Below are 21,221 nucleotides of genomic sequence, written 5' to 3'. Positions count from 1 at the left end.
AGGTAACGGTGAGGGGGCATCACTTCGAATTCCAGCTTGTATCCCTGAGACACAATCTGTATAGCCCAGGGATCCACCTGTGAGCGAACCCACTGGTGGCTGAAATTTCGGAGACGCGCCCCCACCGCTCCCGGCTCCACCTGTGGAGCCCCAGCATCATGCGGTGGATTTAGTGGAAGCCAGGGAGGACTTCTGTTCCTGGGAACTAGCTGTATTGTGCAGCTTCTTTCCTCTACCCCTGCCTCTGGCAAGAAAGGACGCACCTCTGACTTTCTTGCCTTTTTGTGATCGAAAGGACTGCATTTGGTAATACGGTGCTTTCTTAGACTGTGAGGGAATATATGGCAAAAAATTTGACTTCCCAGCCGTAGCTGTGGAAACTAGGTCAGAGAGACCGTCCCCAAACAATTCCTCACCCTTATAAGGTAAAACCTCCATGTGCTTTTTTGAGTCGGCATCACCTGTCCATTGCCGAGTCCACAGGACCCTTCTGGCAGAGATCGACATTGCATTTATTCTAGAGCCTAGTAGGCAAATGTCCCTCTGGGCATCCCTCATATATAAGACAGCGTCTTTTATATGCCCCAGGGTCAGTAAAATAGTATCCTTGTCCAAGGTATCCAGTTCCTCAGACAGAGTATCTGTCCATGCTGCTACAGCACTACACATCCAGGGCGACGCAATTGCCGGCCTCAGTATCGTACCTGAATGTGTATAAACAGACTTCAGGATACCTTCCTGCTTCCTATCCGCAGGATCCTTTAGGGAGGCCGTATCCTGTGACGGCAGGGCCACCTTCTTAGATAAGCGTGTCAAAGCTTTGTCTACCCTAGGGGATGACTCCCAGCGTAACCTGTCCGTTGGCGGGAAAGGATACGCCATAAGTAACCGTTTGGGAATCTGCACTTTCCTATTAGGAGAATCCCACGCTTTTTCACATAACTCATTTAACTCATGTGAAGGGGGAAAAGTCACTTCTTGCCTTTTTCCCCCAAACATATAAACCCTCTTGTCAGGGACAGGGTTTACCTCTGAAATGTGCAATACATCCTTCATTACTATAATCATGTAGCGGATAGCTTTAGCCATTTTAGGCTGCAACTTTGCATCATCGCCACTGGAGTCAGAATCCGTGTCGATATCTGTGTCAACAATTTGGGATAGTGGGCGCTTCTGAGACCCTGACGGCCTCTGCGCTGTAGGATCAGGCATGGGTTGAGACCCTGACTGTCCCAAGGCTTCAGCTTTATCCAACCTTTTATGCAAGGAGTTTACATTATCATTTAACACCTTCCACATATCCATCCAATCAGGTGTCGGCGCCGTCGGCGGAGACACCACATTCAACTGCATCTGCTCTGCTTCCACATAGCCTTCCTCGTCAAACATGTCGACACAATCGTACCGACATACCACACACACAGGGGATGCTCTATTTGAGGACAGAATCCCCACAAGGCCTTTTGGAGAGACAGAGAGAGAGTATGCCAGCACACACCCCAGCGCTATATGACCCAGGAATCACACAGTAACTTAGTGTTTACCCAGTAGCTGCTGTATTAGTGAATTTGCGCTAAATTTATGTGCCCCCCCCCTCTCTTTTCACCCTCTTTCTACCGTGATTCTGCAGGGGAGAGCCTCGGGAGCTTCCTCTCAGCGGAGCTGTGGAGAGAAAATAGCGCTGGTGAGTGCTGAGGAAGAAGCCCCGCCCCCTCAGCGGCGGGCTTCTGTCCCGCGATTTTGTGAAAAATAATGGCGGGGGCTCATGCATATATACAGTGCCCAGATGTATATATGCTCTATTTTGCCAGGAAGTACTCAATTGCTGCCCCCCCACCCCTGCGCCCTACAGTGACCAGAGTGTGTGGGTTAGTGTGGGCGCAATGGCGCACAGCTGCAGTGCTGTACGCTACCTCATCTGAAGACAGGAGTCTTCTGCCGCCGATTTTGATGTCTTCTTGCTTCACTCGCCGGCTTCTGTCTTCTAGCTCTGCGAGGGGGACGGCGGCGCGGCTCCGGGAACGGACGACCAAGGGTGAGTTCCTGTGTTCGATCCCTCTGGAGCTAATGGTGTCCAGTAGCCTAAGAAGCGCAACCTATCCGCAGTTAGTAGGTTTGCTTCTCTCCCCTCAGTCCCACGTAGCAGAGAGTCTGTTGCCAGCAGATCTCTCTGAAAATAAAAAACCTAACAAAATACTTTCTTATTAGCAAGCTCAGGAGAGCTCACTAAAATGCACCCAGCTCCGTCCGGGTACAGATTCTAACTGGAGGAGGGGCATAGAGGGAGGAGCCAGTGCACACCAGTAGTCCTAATTCTTTCTTAGAGTGCCCAGTCTCCTGCGGAGCCCGTCTATTCCCCATGGTCCTTACGGAGTCCCCAGCATCCACTAGGACGTTAGAGAAAAATGTATACATACACTGAACATTATAACACTATTCATATACTCATAAATAGACCATAATTTATTCCTAATTCTATTGCCGCTTTTTGTATATATAAATATGGATCTGGATGGAGGTAAATCTGATCGTATGATAAATCTGCATATAGATAATGTCCACGGAAAGTAGTATTAAAATGTCCTTGTTAGATAAATGAACTCGGAATGTCCATGAACCATTCACTTAACAAATGCAGAGAGACCGAGTAATGGACACATTAAACACCACTTGGTATTGTTACAAAGTCTCAGCGTACTAGTTGTGCAAATAGCTGGATATCTCCAGAATGCCTGAACAGGCTATCTATATACGTGAGCGCTCACCCTCCGTCTTAGTGCATGTGACGGATCCAGCTAATTGTGCACTGTGTTACCGGTCAGGTGCGGCTAGGAGGCTCCGGACGTCTCCGACCTCCAGCTTGTAATTGATGCTGCAGTCCCAAAAGCCACTGGTGATTTCCCGCTGGCGTCCGGCGTTACACAGTGACTACACAGGGATGTCCACAGATAAGTGATGCTGTCACCAAGTGTCCCTTTTTCATCTAACGCGTTTCGCTCGTTCCTGGAGCTTTTTCAAAGAGTGATCCATATTTATATATACAAAAAGCCAGCAATAGAATTAGGAATAAATGATGGTCTATTTATGAGTATATGAATAGTGTTATAATGTTCAGTGTATGTATACATTTTTTTATTGATTAATTTTATATTCTGGTGAATGCATTCATAATATATATTATTTGAAGAGTTTTGTGATCATTTTATTGACTAAAACAATATATATAAATGTGTTTTCACTTTATACTAAAGATTGGTAGATTTAATTAGTGCAGAGTGCTTTCCATGAATGTCCAACTTTTAAGTAGCAATATGAAATAGTATCCTCTTCGCAGAGCAGCAACTTGCTCACTTTGTTTAATGAACCCATTTACACCTTCTCTTCACAAGTCTCTACCTTCTTTTCTCAGCCAACTGTACAGTACTCATTTAATAATCACTATCCTCTCATCTTTTCTATTGGCGTCCTTTTATCATTATTCAAGTATAATGTAAATATTCCAATTCTGAAGCAAATTCTATTCTATCTCAGAATACCATCCCATCTCACAGACCCTCAATCTTATTGAGAGACTTGCCTACATTTACCTCAGACACTGAAGGGGCCTACATACACAGTGCGATAATAACTACCGATATGAACTATAAAGGCATTACTTTCCCCACACAACTTAATGGACCCTCTTTAGCCTGACTTCCCAATACTCCCCAGAAATTGCACTGCTTAAGGTAATAAGTGATTTAATCACCACTTATCTAAAGGCCATTACTCTCTTTAAATTCTATAGAACATTGTCAACCCCTCACTTTTCTTACATGCCCTAGATCTCCAATCTTGGTTCTTACTCCACCTACCAAACTGCTACACATATTTCTTTCTCTCAATACACCACCTGGAGTAGCATAAGGTTTGGTCATCCGCTCTTCTCTAACAATACCATTTTTTCCTCAAAATCTAATAAACCTTTTGAGTTTCAGTATCACCACTAGGCAGATTAAACCCAAATTTCTCTATCTTCTCCAAATCTTTAACCTTCAGTGTTGGCCGGTATTACTAAATATCTTTCTGCCATCTTGTTTTAGGATGGACTTTTACCTCCTCAAACTCAATCTTTTAACAACTGTGGGGCAGATGTATTAACCTGTAGAAGGCATAAGGAAGTGATAAACCAGTGATATGTGCAAGGTGATAAAGGCACCAGCCAATCAGCTCCAATATGTAAATTAACAGTTAGGATCTGATTGGCTGCTGCCTTTATCACCTTGCACATATCACTGGTTTATCACTTCCTTATGCCTTCTCCAGGTTAATACATCTGCCCCTGTATCACATCTTTATTTCTGTTGATAACATAACAAAAAAAAAAAAAAAGCATCATGCTTATCTGAATTCCTTGACTCAGGATGGTCCATAGTTTCTATTTTCAATCATGTTGAAATCATAAAAAGCATCTCACAAAAAGTAGTACGGCTAAAACTTTGATTCCAGTGCTCAATATCCCACACTGGCTGTTTTTAAAATTCTCTTCTTCGTTATCTTCCCCTAACTAGACTTTCACTTCTACAATATATTATGAACACAGCAATTAGACCAATTTTCTTCGCCAAAAGCTTTCTAATACTGCTGCACTCATTGTAGTTTATGGAAACCAATATAAAATAACTGTAGTAAATATATAACCATTAACAAAACTGCACCAACATATGTCTCATTTGTTTGAAAATATCATCAAAATGGACCAATCTGCTCTGCCAAAGATCTGTGTTACTCATTACTTTCTCCCATTCCCAGGTTCTGAAATTGTCAGGTTGCACCCATTCTGTGGAATACCCTCCCTATTCTAAAAAAAAAATTTCCCCTTAACCTCCAAACCTTCAAGCACTTCCTGAACATTAAAAAACCCCAAAAAAACAAAGCAAACTTATAAAATTCCTGAACCACCTTCTTAAATGAACCATGTTATTGTACTGGATTATCCCTCCCTCCCCTAAACAGGTCACAAAATACTTACATGAATTCTCTTTCTACATTCGAACAGCCTATTTACTCCTAAACAAACATTGCTTTGTTACTGGATAGATTAGCCTCTGTGTTTGGCAATATACAGTTGTTTTATTACGGTTTCTTCCAAGCTGGAAATAAATGTAGAGTATGCTGGTGCTGTCTTGATACCTGCCTCTTTATGCAATGAATGTTGAAGTTCTGTACAGTGCTAACAACAACTACCACTCATTTAGATAACAAATATTATACATAGCTCCTCTCTGCAGATAACAGAACAGATCTGACTTTGTACGTCTTACCTGTCTTTCCAACTGTAACACCTGGGACTTCAAAAGATTGACGCGTCGTTCATCCAAGCATTCATTCTTACCTACGTCTATCAGCTGCTTATACTGAAATCTAAATAAGAAACAAGCACCATCCAAATATCATACAAATATTCAATGTGTACTGCTAATGTATGAATAGTAAATATGCGCACATTTATCTTTTGAGCATCAAACAAATGTTTATTTAGAAGTAATATGGCTTTGTTAATGTCACAACTAATGACAGAAAAACACCTGCAGAGGGACTTTGGAAAATAAACACATATAAAACAATGCACAGGCTATGGATTTAATTTGAAAATGACAAAGTAATTTTTTTGCTACACTAGACTATAGCATTAAGTTCCCATTAATGTAAATTGCCCACTTGAACATTATGCAGATATCTGAACCACCCAACTATAAATATACATGACTTACATTTACTTTTAAAAACCGTAGTATATTTCTATCCACTTTTATGTAGCACCGGATAAGTGCAGAAATGTTTTCTCATGATTTTGAGATAATCCCATTCACAAGCTGCTTTTGGTCATCTGGCTAGTGAAAGCCCATAAAAATCTTGGCTGCAGGTTCAGATGTGTATACATCATACTGTATAATAGTAAATAAAGGTTCCAGGACTGCAGAAATTAATCATACAACGGACAACAAACGACATCTACAAAGGAGAAGGCTGCACTGCAACATTACTTTTAAGCAAGACAGCTTGAATAAAAACAGTAAGTATTCCATTAGGGACACAAATTGTAGAAGGTCAGTCCTGAGACCTCTGTACTATATATAAGTCCCATGACTGCTGCCAACTTACCTGCATGCAGAAGAAATGTCAGGTCTTGGTGAATTTCTTTTTTGCATTATTATATTGCTGGGTTGGGGCCACTGGTCTAAATCGGGAAGTACTGAGGGGCATCATAAGAGCCATAGATTATCCTCCCTATGTCTGCTGGATGACATGTCAATGCAGGGTCGGACTGGCCCACAGGGGGTACAGGGGAAACTCCCAGTGAGCCCTACTGCCTGGGGCCCCACCTCCTCCTCTAGGGAAGAGGTTCCAGACTGTGCACTTGAATTATACATTATGCATATGTACCATTATAATGCACAGGACTATGGTGTATTTTCTATCATGCATTGCTTTTATTACTCTGCTACATTATCATGCATGCGCTAGCAATATTGTCTGTACAGTATATATAGCAACAGTCCCAGACCATGCAGTCTCTAATGATTATGTAAACCAATGTGGTGGCTGGCCACACCCCTATGCATGGGCATCTACCACTGCATTCCACCAGTAGGCCCTTCATGCCCCAGTCCAACACTGTGTCTATTTGTTTCTACAAAGCTCAATGTGATACTGTCAAACTTATTAACACACATAAATGATATAAATCATAACTCTATGTCACAGAATAGGGTACAGCAGATTCTAATAATGCATGGCAGCTAAGTACTAGTGCACATGGCTCATTTTCTCCAACCAAAGCTAGATTGAAATAGTCATACACTGGGTATTGCATGCTGGGAAACTATTTCCCATGATTAATAATTGCAAACTAGTATATTAATTTATTGGCAACAGTCTCATCTAAATATAATTGTATTGTACTTTGCTACAATAATACCTTTACACGGTACACAAGCTGTTCTGCTCACTGGGACATAAAAGCAAAACATTAAAAGGCCAGGAAACTTTACAGGTAGCTAAGCCAGCAATGCTATAGTCCTCCATCCTGATAAATGACATTTCCTGTCTATGCTGAATGTCCTTTGGACTCATGTACATTCAGATATAAGAAAGCAAATGTTGTGACTATTTGTATCAATATTCCTGAATGCCATCTATATCATGTAAGTGCTATGTGTACACAGTGATAACACACAGTGCATGCATCTAGTCTCCTATCAAGTCAATTAAAGCAAGGCTCAATTATACTATAAAAAAAATTCTAGTAAAGCAAACTATTTATTTTTTCTTTGAAACAGCAATTCCATGAAAAAAAACTTATGTCATTGTGGCAGGCTGTAAGAATGTTTGTATTCACCATGTTCCCTTGTTTTTCTTTCTTCAGATTGCTATTAATGATTTATGATTCTGAGTTACCATGGCATTCTCAGTCACATGGTACCTGAACTACTGAGCAGGGAGGCTTGAAATATCCCTCTGAGCTCTGTCTGTACAGTGCACCTCCCTTGCCCCTCTCTGCCATCATGTGACATGCTGAGAGTCTGTAAAAGGCTGACTGTATCTGGCAGCCACTTTTGGTTGCCCTCTAGCTTTTGAAAAGGAGATCATGATTTCTAGAACAGCTATAAAAAAAATTACAGATGTCAAAGTTCAGATGCTTGAAGAGGTGCTTAACGTACCTTTCTGTAAGAAATAAAACATTATGTGGGGTGGCTGCTTTAATAAAGCTCTTTTTCTGGTAGAGTATCATGGGCTCAAAGCCAGGTCCTGTGCTGTGTGACTATCTTTCCCATGAAGTTTTAGAATTCTTAACTGCCTCCTGCTGCTGATTAGAACTTGTGACCACAAGAGTATAATTAAGTTCTGAGTTGACTGCATTGGTGGTTCATCCAAGGCTATTCCAAAGAAAAACTGTTCTTCCCACACAATAAAATGTCAATGACCCAGTGAAAAAGGCCTAAAATAGAATATAAATCTAAAGCTAAATAATAAGAAAACAATACTGACAGAAACTGAAGATTTGTGCCCTACTGTAGTAGTAGGAGAGGACTACCATAGGATTATAATGAACAAATCACCTGACTGAACATGCTAAGGTCTCAGACTATTCTCCACTGGTTCTCCAATCCCCACCTTCCTTCTTGTTGTGAGTTAAGCATCATACAATTCTCCTTTCATTATTTAATTACATCTACTTCTCAGTACGATGTGTTAAGTACAATTCTAAACAGAAAATATTATAGAGTGGGTTTGGGTGGGAAGCAAGTGTACAGATAATAGAAAATACAGAAAAGAGTTGATACAAGATTGTTCCTGATCACACTGCCTGATTCATAAGACTCCTCTCTGAGATATTTATTTCTTATTGTATAGTATCTGCAGCCTCTTCAGAAGCAATTTAGAACAGGTAGATGCGTGGTAATATGCATTTCTTATTTTAGTTTTCCCTGTGTTCATAATTAGGTGCATAACTTGGGTCTTGCTTTCCAATTACACTGTTTAGTTTTTATACATTGGGCTTTATTTACGAAGCAAGACACTGCTTCCTGGTGGGCTGGAGGTGAAAATGTAAACCGGTACTCAGTCAGTGTACAGGTGTTCATACACTAGACGATATTATGAGCGATTTGGCCATTTCTGACGGATCGGAACTACAAATCGTTCATAATAGTGCAGATCGTTCAGAGTCTGTGAATGATAACAATCACAATGCGCGGTCCCGCTGGTCACTGGTAGGAGGTTCTGATCTTCCCTGCTGCAGGGAAGATCTGAAGCTATCGTCAACGACCGCATGCTCCTAGATGTAGCCACTCCCAGATCTTAAGATGTATCTTATGTGTATTGTACTATATCGTTTGCCCAGGACTGCCGGGGGAGTTCAAGGGAAATCGTTAACCAGAATGCACCGTTTACAGGTCGTCTAGTGACTATGGGCACCTTAACACCCTCCGCACTTTACACTGTAAGTGCTGTTTTACAGTTTCACCTCCAACCCGCCGGAAAGTATCAGCTTACAGAAGCTGCTGCTTCATAAATAAAAGGCTGTTGAGTCTTTGTACTATTAAATTGTCTCAACAAAATGCTAATTAAAAATGAAAAAATAATATATATGACATACAGAGAAACCTATATGCTTGTCACTAGCTAATTCAGGTGCAGGAGAGTTGCTGCAAATACACGCTGCTACGGCTGATGATGATGGTTGCCAACAATAATTAACCACTTCTGATCTGAAAGCTACATATCCCTTTAATGGTGATCTGTGCTTCCTTCATTTATCATGCATATATTATAGTGATTTTGTGGGTATGTTTGTTTTTTGCTGCTTCATTCGTATGCTATAAAGCAGGGGTTCTAAACTCCAGTCCTCAAGTACCACTAACAGGTCATGCTTTGCGGAATCCATTAAGCATGCACAGGGGAGTAGATTCATGTTGCTGGGTCAATAATTACCCCAACTGCATCCACAGACAGAAATCCTCAAAAAACGACCTGTTGGGAAACTTGAAGATTGAGAATCAATGCGCTAAACAGATTATATACAGTGCCTTGTATTCACCCCCCTTTGCATTTTTCATGTTTTGTTGCCTCACAACCTGGAATTAAAATGGATTGTTTGAAGGTTTGCATCATTTCATTCACAGAACATGCCTACAACTTTGAAGATGTTTTTTGTTTTTTAATTGTGAAGCAAACAACAAATACAGTAGGACCAAATAACAGAAAACTTCAGCGTGCAAAACTATTCACCCCCCTAAAGTCAGTACTTTGTAGAGCCACCATTTGCGGCAATTACAGCTGCAAGTCGCTTTGGATAAGTCTCTATGAGCTTGCCACATCTTGCCACTGGGATTTTTTCCCATTCCTCATGGCAAAACAGCTCCAGCTCCTTCATGTTGGATGGTTTCCGCTTGTGAACAGCAATCTTCAAGTCTGACCACAGATTCTCAATTGGATTGAGATCTGGGCTTTGACTAGGCCATTCCAACACATTTAAATGTTTCCCCTTAAACCACTCGAGTGTTGCTTTAGCAATATGCTTTGGGTCACTGACCTGCTGGAAGGCGAACCTCCGTCCCAGTCTCAAATCACAGGCAGACTGAAACAGGTTTTGTTCAAGAATATCCCTGTATTTAGCACCATCCATCTTTCCCTTGACTCAAAACAGTTTCCCAATCCCTGCTGCTGAAATGCATCCCCACAGCATGATGCTGCCACCACCATGTTTCACTGGTTTAGTCTCATCTGACCAGAGCATCTTCCTTCATACATTTGGGGAATCGTCCACATGCCTTTTGGCAAACTCAAAACGTGCCTTCTTATTTTTACCACTAAGTAATGTTTTTTTTCTGGCCACTCTTCCATAAAGCCCAGCTCTTTGGAGTGTACGGCCTATTGTGGTCACATGCACAGATACAAACTGGCAGAGACTGGGGTGAGTTTTGGTGGCCGGCCCTCTCTTGGCAGGTTTGTTGTGGTACCATGTTCTTTCCATTTGAAGATGATGGAATTGATGGTGCTCCAGGGGATCATCAAAGATTTGGATATTTTTTATAACCCAACCCTGACTTGTACTTCTCAACAACTTTGTCCCTGACTTGTTTGGAGAGCTCTTTGGTCTTCATGGTGTGATGCCTCTTGCTTAGTGGTGTTGCAGCCTCTGGGGCCTTTCAGAAAAGGTGTGTTTATACTGACAGATCATGTGACACTTAGATTGCACACGGGTGGACTTCATTTCACTAATTATGTGACTTCTGAAGGTAATTGGTTGCACCAGAACTTTTGAGGGGCTTCATAGCAAAGTGGGTAAATACATATGCACATGCCAATTTTCAAATTTTATTTACAAAAATTATTTTTATATAAATTTTTCTCATTTCACTTCACCAACTTAGACTATTTTGTGCAGATCCATCACATAAAATTCAGATGAAAAAAAAAATTATATTACAGGTTGCAATGTAACAAAATAGGTAAAAAGCCAAGGGGGTGTATACTTTAGCAAGGCACTGTAGTATATGTATAAATTGGGTCAACATTTTCAACAGATTTGCATTGACATAGTGACACTGGGATTTATCAGGGGAAGGGGTACATGTGCAATTTGTGAACCACTGTCACCTTTGGCATAAATTAGATTACTTTGAGAACAGGTCTAAGTAGCACACTGGGGGGGGGGGCGTGGCCTAGACAGCAAGCTGAGAGGACGTTTTCTCTAGGAGCTCCTGCCAGCCATATAATCTGGGCTTATTTTCTGTGCTTTTGGGGACTCCTACTACCCCCCACTATCTCCAGGTGTCACCCCTCAACGTTCCTGAGCTTGGGGACGTGGCTACAGAGCCGGGGGACTCTTTTAAGGGTCCCTGCGGGTTGTGGCCTTCCCCGCACGGTGAAGCCGGGGACTGTAGTGAATCTCTCCCCCAAGATCGGATGCCGAAAAGTCCCTTCCGCCAGCGGACTTCAGGGTCGCCTACCCCCGCGACGAGAGCAGCAGCTGTGTCCGGGGCTGTCTCCCCAGTGACCCGGCGGCGGCAGTGTGAAGAGTGCGAGCCTGGCGGCGTCCCCTGCGGCCGACAAGTTTCCCTCCCGCCGGCTTCCCCTGAGCGCCAGGGGGTTCGGTACTGTAAAACCCCCGTCCCTGCAGGAACCGTCCGCGGCTGTGGACGACTTGCTGGGCGGTACAGTGAGATCGAGTGGCTCCCTCCAGCGCCGGGCTGCTGCGGCCCCGTCCGCCCCGCTCGGGATCCTGGGGCTGAAGTTTGGCGGTGATCTCCCATCTGGGGCCAGCACTGAAGCCGGGACCTTGAGTTTGGCGCCTCCCCGCGGACGGGCTCCGGAGCCGGGACGTGGCCGGAACGGGACTGGTAGCTGTTTCCCCCCTGCCGCCTGAACTCCCTCACAGGCCAGCTCCTACCTGACTCTGACCCTCAGGCACCAGCAGGAGAAGGTGGGCTTCTTCTCTGCCTCCTGCCGCTGCAACTATACTCAGTGGAGTCCCCCTGCATGTGCTCTCGTTGGCGGCCATCTTGGGACACCCAAACTGTAAGTAGCTGGACTTGCCCTGCATCAGACCTTGCTCTGTGGCCCTCGTTCCCCAATATCTCCACCAGCCTGCCTCTCACCCCACCAGTGTACTTATGCGCTCACCCTCCTGTGGCCCTCCATAGCTGCATGCACAACTGGCGACTTGGCTGACCTGCGGCCCTCCTCAGCTCCAGCACTGCAACCTCTAACGGCAGCACCTACCAGCCGGGGACGCATAGTCGGTGTGGTGGGCTGGCCTGCTCCCCCCAAGCTCTGCCTCTGCTGCCACGGGTGGCGATGTATGCCTGCTGAATTTCCCCCTTACCACTGTGTTACAAGTGCCCGCTACTCTAACCCGCTACTCGCGGTCCTCCTACCCCTACCGGAGACCGTATATTTGCTACCACCCTCCGGGGAGCTTGGAGAGGGTCGGCGGCTGCTCATGCTGATTGCTCCGCCCATACGTTAACGGAGGCCCGGAAGACGGAGAGCGACGACCATTCTTAATCTCTTATCCTCACGGTGGATGTCTTCACCCCTGTTGCGGTGCTGCTTTATATTCTGATTTATCTGTACTCGCGCATTACAGTGCACCTGGCTGGGCTTCCCCGGCCATTTTCTGTGAACTGCCTATAATGTGATCTCACTATGTGATGTACCCGGCCCCGTGGGTGATTCTAATGCTATAGGAGCTTCCCTGTCCCTGCCCAGGTGTTGACTACCTATCTACCTCATCCCTCTGCGTCACCATGCCTAATGGGGGGAAAAAATCAAATGCCCATAACCTGGTGGGCTACTTCAAGAATTCTACTCCGTCCTCTACTCGGAAATCATCACCACTTCAGCCCACGTCAGCAACATCCGACCATGACTCAGACGATGACTCTTCCTCCACTCCCGCCACTAAAGCGGATGTCGCTCTTCTCCTCTCCGAGATGCGCAATATAAAAAAGTCAATCCATGCGGAGGTGCAAGAGGCTATTTCTGGTCTGAAAACGGACGTGGATAGCTTGGGAGCCAGAGTTGACGCCGTTGAAAGGAAACAAGAATAGCTTATCGCCTTTCAACAAGTATCAGAACAGGAGATGACTCAACTGCGTACAGATGTTATGTTATTAGCGGATAAACAAGAAGATTTAGATAATAGAGGCCGTCGGAACAACCTTAGAATCCGTCAAGTCCCCGAGACGGTAGAACAGACCCACCTCACTGATTACCTGCTCCGCCTGTTCCGCTCCCTCGCTCCCACTGTTCCTGACGATATGCTACTTCTAGATAGGGCGCACAGGGCCCTACGTCCTAGATCTCAGGATGCTAAAACACCGAGGGATGTAATTCTGCGCTTTCACTACTTTGCGGTCAAGGATCAAGTCTACGCCAAAGCTCGGATGTCTCCAGCCATATTATTCGAGGGCTCCGATCTCCTAGTCTTCCAGGACTCGTCACCGGTTACGTTGAATAGAAGAAGAGAACTAAAGGACATAACCAAAACCCTGAGAGACAACAATGTTAGATACAGATGGGGCTTTCCCTTTACCCTCCAAGTCAGATCTGATGGCAGAGTCCTATCTGCTAGATCCCCTGACAAGGCCCTTCAACTACTCCGCCACTTGAACATCTCCGGCCCTATGGCTACCTCTCAGCATCCTCCCCCAGTCAACACCTCCCCTTCCCTCACGGCCCCGTCCTCCAATTGGAACACTGTTGGATCTGCATCCCATACCTCTCCGGGTACATGACTCTACATTTGTTGCTGCCCTTAAGCGGGCCTCATTCCCGCAACGGCTCTCATTGGATCTCAGGGTGTTTTTTTGTGTTCCATTAGTGTTCCTTTACTCTGTAGAGCCCTTAATGTTTGTTGTGGTTTTTTTGCCTTTTTATGTGGAGGTTGGGCCTGTTTGGGCCCTGGGACCGGGGTTCTCCGCGGTTGTCCGCTTTCTTTTCTTGTTTCAAATTGTTCCATTGTTACGGTTTTCTCCTTCCCTACGATTACATGCTTATTTCTGGGGAACTCAGGAGGTAGAGGTCTACGGACCTCTATCTTTTCTAAGGTCAGGTAGTCATCACACCATGTTTCCCCTTTGTTCCTTTAGATTGGCTCTCCCTCCTTTCCTCCCCCCCCCCCTCTTCCACCTCCCCTCCCCTTAAGCTCTTTTTGCCTACTAACTACAATATGCACACCACATTGGTTTTGCCCACACGGGACCCGGTCCTCACAAGTCTCTCCCATTCGGCCTCAACGGTCGACGTCGGACGAATTAGGCCCGCAGGCCTGTTCCTTCCTTGGGTCCGACCTGTGAGAATGGATCTTCTCTGTTTGCTAGTTGTTGGTGCTAACATATGCCTGTTTTTCCTCTGTTCTCCTTCTATTTCTCTTCTTCTTTCTCTGGTCTTCTTCCCTTCTTTTCCCCCTCTCTCTTCAGAGGTCCCGCTGGTGCGCTTCCGCTTGATTAGTGCTCCACTTCTATTCCATGGTTCTTAGAATAGTTTCCCTGAACACGAAGGGTCTGAACAGTCCACGCAAACGCTCTCTCCTATTTCAGACCCTTAAACAACTCAGAGGCGATATTATATTCCTACAAGATTTCTCTGGCGCTACACACCCTGAACTTAGGTCTAAAACCTTCCCACACACTTTCCATGCTTGCGATCCCATACGCAAGAAGAAGGGGGTCTCTATACTCTTTGCTAGCCACCTAGCTTTCACCCCCTCCGATATATTGAGGGACCCTGAGGGTAGATTTCTGCTGTTAGTGGGGCTGTTGAATGGGACCCCCTACACATTCTTGAATGTTTGTGCTCCAAATCAACTACAGGCCCCCTTTTTCCATTCCCTAAATAGCCTCTTAGCTCTGCACAGACGCGGTAATGTGGTTTTGGGTGGGGATTTTAATGTGACCCTGGATAGTGCTCTGGACAGATCTAAACCTCTGCACAGATCAATGCGCTCCTCTCATTCACGTAATGCAGCTGCTTTGAATCTTTTGCTATCCCGACACCTTCTCTTCGATGCATGGAGAGTGAAGGAGTCGAACGCCCGTGATTACACCTACTACTCCCTATATATGATGTCTACACAAGATTGGACATGCTCTTTCTGAGTACAGAGCCTGCTCAATGCATTCTTGACACCTACATTTACCCTAGCACGTGGTCAGACCACGGCCCGGTCACTGTGGACGTCCCGGGCCCACACCCTCCCGCTCGCCACCCTACGTGGCGGTTGAATGACAGAGTCCTTCTTAATCCCCAAACGAAAGCCCACATAGCGGCCAAAATTTCACATTACTTTAATACAAATGCATCTCTGACTGATTCCCCTATGTTACTGTGGGACGCTCACAAGGCGATCTTACGCGGATGCCTGATTAGCGCCTCCTCTCATAATAAGAAGGCTAGAGCCAACAGTATCCGGGAACTCTCGGACTTGGTCACATCCCTTTCGCTGAAACACAAATCGTCAGGGTCCGAAGCGGATCTTTCTTCTTTGTCCTCTGCCAAGGGTGAATTAAATTTGCTCTTGACGGCTAAGGTGGAAACTAGCTTGAAATGGCTCAACCAGTCTTTTTACGAAAAGGGGGACAAGGCTGATCGGCTGCTAGCTTCTAGGCTTCGGACTAGATTGGCAAGGAACAACGTTTTGTCTATTCAGTCTTCCCCTGGTAAGAAAACTTGTGATCCTAAACGTATCACCGAGACTTTCTCTCGCTTCTATAAGAAGCTATATAATGCTTATGGGTCCTCACATTCTAGCCCGGATTTCCTTGCGGACATACGTGCCTTCCTGTCCCACTGCCACCTGCCCTGTCTGTCCCCAACGGTTTCCGCAAAACTAAACTCTAAGATCTCCGATGAAGAAATTGCCACCGTCATTAAAGGCCTAAACTCTAACAAGGCTCCTGGCCCAGACGGCTTTTCAGCCGCCTACTATAAGACTTTTCTGCCCCAGCTTATGCCTCACCTTTCAACCCTCTTTAATGCTGTCCTACAGGGAGCTTCTTTTTCCAAATCGGCTCTGGAGGCTAGGATTATAGTTATTCCCAAGGAAGGCAAAGATGCATCCAACTGCGTTAATTATAGACCTATCTCGCTTCTTAACTCCAATATTAAGATATACGCGAAAATCCTGGCCCTCCGATTGAATAGCGTATTGCCCCACCTTGTCCATAATGACCAGGTAGGATTTATCCCCGGTCGCCAAGCCCGCGACAATACGAGGCGGATCATTAGCCTTGCTCACCATATCAACCTTACACATACCCCTGCTCTTCTGCTTTCTCTGCACGCGGAGAAAGCGTTTGACAGGATAGGTTGACCCTTTATGTTCGAAACTCTTGCTCACTTTGGTTTTCAGGGGGAATTTCTCACGGGGATTAAGGCTTTGTACTCGGATCCCTCTGCAAGGGTATCCGTGAATGGAGTGTTGTCAGACCCTCTGTGTATCTCTAACGGCACCAGACAGGGCTGCCCACTCTCACCCCTGATCTTTGCTCTAGTAATAGAACCGTTAGCAGCGCGTATCCGGTCTTCGACCGATATTAGGGGGTTGGAGGTGGGGAGCTCTGTTTACAAGATCTCCTTGTTTGCAGATTATGTTCTCCTTTCGCTTTCTTCACCGCACACTTCTTTGCCGAACCTTCTCAATCTTTTGTCTGAGTAAGGACATATAGCGGGTTATAAGGTTAATTGGTCCAAAATGGAAGCTCTCCCCTTCCACATTTCTCCTACCCACCTATCCCGCATGCAATCCAACTTTAAATTTTCTTGGTGTGCTTCTAAAATCCGATACCTGGGGATCTTTATTACGCGCCGATATGGAGACCTGTATAAGGCAAACTTCTCCCCCCTTGCTTATAAACATTAAGGCTGATCTCCATAAATGGCAGTCCTTGATTATATCCTGGCTGGGGCGGATCATAGCTCTGAAAATGAATATAATCCCCCGCCTACTTTATCTGTTTCAGACGCTGCCTGTGAAAGTCCCAAATTCTATCTAGGCACAAGTTCACTCTTGGTTTCTTCGTTTTGTTTGGAGAAATAAGGTCCCTAGGATAAGTTTCTCCACTTTACGCAAGCCAGTACAGGAGGGCGGCAGAGGCTTCCCAGATATCCGCCTTTACTATCTGGCCACTCATCTCAGCCAAGCTGTCGATTGGTTCGCCCCTGCTCAGAACATCCGTTGGCTCCAGCTGGAATCTGCACTAGGCCACACCGCGTCTGTCGTCCTTACTCTTATCCTCCCCCAAAGCTAGATCTCCTCATTTGCAACTGCACTATGTGCTGGAATTCTCTTGCCAGATCTGGGACTACTGCACTCGGCGCTTTCACCTGCTGTCATCCCCCTCTTCGCTTACCCCTTTATGTGATAACCCTTCTTTCACCCCGGGTCAGTCTCTGACTCGCTCTCGTCCATGGTCGGAAAGGAATATCCGCTTCGTTTTGGATGTACTGTCCGAGGGTGCTTGCGCGCCTTTATCGGATATCATAACAAGATATAACTTACCGGATGCGAACCCTTTTACCTATTTTCAGATAAGACACTTTGTCTCTTCAATATCGAATTCTTCCCCGTTCCAACCTTTATCCACTCTGGAGTCTTATAGCTATCACAAACCGCTTGCTCGAGGAATAATCTCCCTACTATACTCCCTTCTTCAGGTTTCGGGTCAGCCGACAATCCCGGCTTTTGTTCTCCAGTGGGAACGGGACCTAGGACCGCCGCCTGCTGACCATGATTGGTCGGATGTCTTCACTGCTGCCGGAAAATCCTCCATCTCAACGCTAGTAAAGGAAAACGCTTACAAAATATTATATAGGTGGTACTTTGTCCCCTCTAGACTCCACAAGATATTTACTTCCTCTTCGCCCACGTGTTGGAGAGGCTGCGGCGGCCATGGCTCTTTCCTCCACATCTGGTGGACGTGTCCCAAGATCATGCTATTTTGGGACGCAGTCGCACACCTGATAAGTACAGTGCTCCAGACCCAGGTATCTAAAGACCCTTGGTCTTTTCTGCTGGGCCTCGCCATTATTAACACACCTCCAACTTCCGGTAAATTACTGACACAGATTTTAAATGCTGCTCGATGCGCAATTGCCCTCCACTGGAAACACAGGGAGACCCCCCCTATTAAGCGGGTCATTGATAAAGTTTGGTACTTCGCAAGCATGGAAAAAATCACTGCATACCTCCATAACAGATCTTTCCAGTTTCTTCTGATTTGGGAATTATGGTTCGACTCCCAAGCTCCAACACGTAGAATACGCTCCCCTGAGGGTTCTATGGCACTCCTACTGTGATTTGGGTAATCTCCTAACCTATCGAGTAGACATGTGACCATCCTTAATATTACCTTTTCGTGTACCTTAAGTATTACCTTCTATCTTGCACTAGCGCTCCGAGCGGTATTTGCTATATAAAGAGGCGCACTGGCGGATCCTTCGACTCTGTCTTTTCTCCCCCTACTATATACTTTCCTCGTCTTTCCCTTCTCTTCTCTTCTCTTATCTTGCTTTTTCTTTATCCTTCCTTTCTTTACTGGTACAGTCACGAGATTATTTCTTGGTTCCTATTTAATCGGACTGCTTCTGTCGCTCTCGATGTATATTTTATCTCTATTTCTTTTGTTATCAATGTGATGTTTTTTATTATGGGAACCCCATGACCTTTGTTTTCAGATTATATCTCTGTTTTTGGTAAAATGTTGTTTTACGGATATGCCCTCCCCACGTGTTGTGGGGGGGATAGTTTAATCCTTTATAACTTGAAAACTAAATAAACAATTTAATAAGTAGCACACTGGGCAAAAACGCCCAGTGTGTATGCACCTTTAGGCAGCTTTTGCTTACTTTATATGCCAATACCAGTACTCAAGTAGTTCCACCATATACTTACGCAATTCCAACTCTCTTAAACACAATTAAAATATCTTGGGATATACATTTCCTTTTCACTTGGTAGACTGTATGATTTTAATTTTACCCCTCTACATCCACGCTAGATAAACTTAATAATTGGAAGCGTCCCTCTCTCTCATCTGGCCAGGGTGGCTGTGTTGAAGAGCATTATTTTCCTACTAAATTCAAATGCTACAGAGTCAGTTGTCACAAAGTGATATTGCAAACGATCACACTGGCAAAGCTGCAGCAAAATAGGAAAGGTGGGTGGCTGGGTGACCCTGATCTCTCAGTTTTTACACTAAGTTTATTTCTGTTGCATTGCAAATTGGATACTTGACCGAGGGATAGACAATAAACAAGCTTGAGTCTGAACTATTCTCCCTTTATTCTTTGCCTGAGTTACTATATGTGCCTAAGACGCTTTTGCCTCCAAATGTCTTGTCTTAATATTTTATTTCGGTATGCCTATCTCACGTGGATTAAAATTAATAGTAAATTGGGCTTCAAATCTATTTCTTTTTGGGAAAATCCCCTGTTTACACCTGGTATAGATAATAGCCATTACCTGGTACTGAAACAGCATGGTATTCACATGATGTCCTTGCACAAACATCAGGTCTTTATGTACCTATAAATTATAAATGATATCACTCCTGTTCCTCCCTCTTTCTCCTCTCTTCATGAAACAGACACTTTACTCCTTCTTTTGTCCTTCACAAAGTGTAATGCCTATGTGGCCGGAGAGGCCCCAGCCACAAGGGAAATGGCCGCCGCTGCACTGCAGGGGTTAATCCCTAGTGCCCGGCGCCATTTTAAAATACAATGGGCGCTTGGCGCCAGATTTGAAATATTGTGGGCGCTAGGCGCCATGTGTGCATTAATGTTTGAAAAATTTATTTGTATATGTGCCGTTGTCCCGGACCTCTCCGGAGACCACGGCAGTGAAGGCAGCCCCCGGCGCGCTCAGCAGAGTGTGTGCGCCGGGGGAGAGGGCAGCCGCTGACCGCCGGAGTCCGGGAGCTCCGCTCCCGGCAGCGATCGGTGCAGCCCCGGGCGCACTGGAGTGTGCGCGCCGGGGAGAAGGTAGAGCCGAAGGTAGAGCTCTGCTCCTGGCGCCTCAGCCCATCACGGGTGGCCAGCCGCGGCAGCCGGGACGGACGTCCCGGGCTGCTGGCTGGCAAGGGGGGTGCGCCGCAGCCCGGCTCCCCGCCGGACGCTGCGGCGAGGGCACCTGAAATCAGCGCCGCATACAGGGGACCGGGCTAGCCGGCTCCCTGCGCGGCGAGGCCACCACAGGCGCCGCTCATGGGGGACCGGGCTAGCTGCAACAGAGCCAGAGTCACGGCGGCCGGGACAAGTGTCCCAGGCCGCCGGGCTTCGGTACAGGGGTGCGCCGCTGCGTGCGGCGAGGCCACAAAGTTAGTGCCACACTGGGGGGACAGGGAGAGCCAGCTCCCTGGACCCCAGTGGCAGGCAGGCAGGCTGGAGGGTGGGGAAAGCCAGCCCCATACCTCCAGCACTGAGAGAGCCCTAGCAGCCAGGCTGCAGGGCTAGGGGAGCCAGCACTGGGTACAGGGTTTAACAAACCAGACATTGTGTAAAAAATGTATAACATGTACAGTGTGATCTAAATGTAATGTATTTAAAGGTAAATTGCACTTACTTGGTTGTGTGTCCCAGGAGGGGGGAATCCATGGCTGTGCAGGCTGATGGATTCTCCCAGACCTTTTCCTCAAAAACGGAATGCTTTCCGATCCAGCCTCACACTTCCAAGGGGCACAGGGAGAGAGAGAAGCAGCTCAGCTATGAAACAAGCTGAGTGGTTTCTTGGAGCTCCATGGAGATCACCCGTAGTGGCCTAGAAACCTGGACCGGGGAGCCAGGCTGCCCAGCTCTGGAGCCCAAATCCAGGCTGCAGCCAGTGGGCTAGGTCCCGGGCAGGTTTCTGGAAGTCAGTTTAGGAGGGAAAACTTCCCCCCAGCCAGACTGAACGGCACCGGGGCGTATCCTGATCCTCCAAGATGGGAGAGTCAAAGGAGACCGACCACTCCCCACTGTCCATAGGGAACAATGTAAGCCGTGCATGTGACCAAGGCATGCACAGCTCATGGGTAAACATTGATTGGTTGTGCACCACAGGGCGGGCTTACCCCCTGTGGTAAGGGGTCTTGGAGAGGGATAAAAGGAGGGCAGTTAGCCCATAGGATTGTGTATTGTAACATCTTATTCTGCTGAAAACATCTGATTGTATGCTGTTGCCCCTAGCAATAGGG

The 21,221-nt window shown here is 45.9% G+C and overlaps 1 protein-coding gene across 3 annotated transcripts in view; it reads right to left on the bottom strand.

The window, feature by feature from the left end:
• LOC135061454 (uncharacterized) overlaps positions 1 to 21,221 on the bottom strand; it is a 556,703-nt gene that overhangs the window by 465,142 nt on the left and 70,340 nt on the right. For all 3 annotated transcript variants that reach the window (XM_063964060.1, XM_063964058.1, XM_063964059.1), the window contains exon 5: positions 5,304 to 5,403. In XM_063964060.1, the coding sequence (XP_063820130.1) occupies positions 5,304 to 5,403 (100 nt within the window). The remainder of the gene's footprint in view (positions 1 to 5,303; positions 5,404 to 21,221) is intronic.

The sequence above is a fragment of the Pseudophryne corroboree genome, chromosome 1 (genome assembly GCF_028390025.1).
Source record: "Pseudophryne corroboree isolate aPseCor3 chromosome 1, aPseCor3.hap2, whole genome shotgun sequence".
Classification (NCBI taxonomy): domain Eukaryota; kingdom Metazoa; phylum Chordata; class Amphibia; order Anura; family Myobatrachidae; genus Pseudophryne; species Pseudophryne corroboree.
Note: the sequence above shows the minus strand (reverse complement) of the source record. Positions and strands in the feature narration are given on the sequence as shown.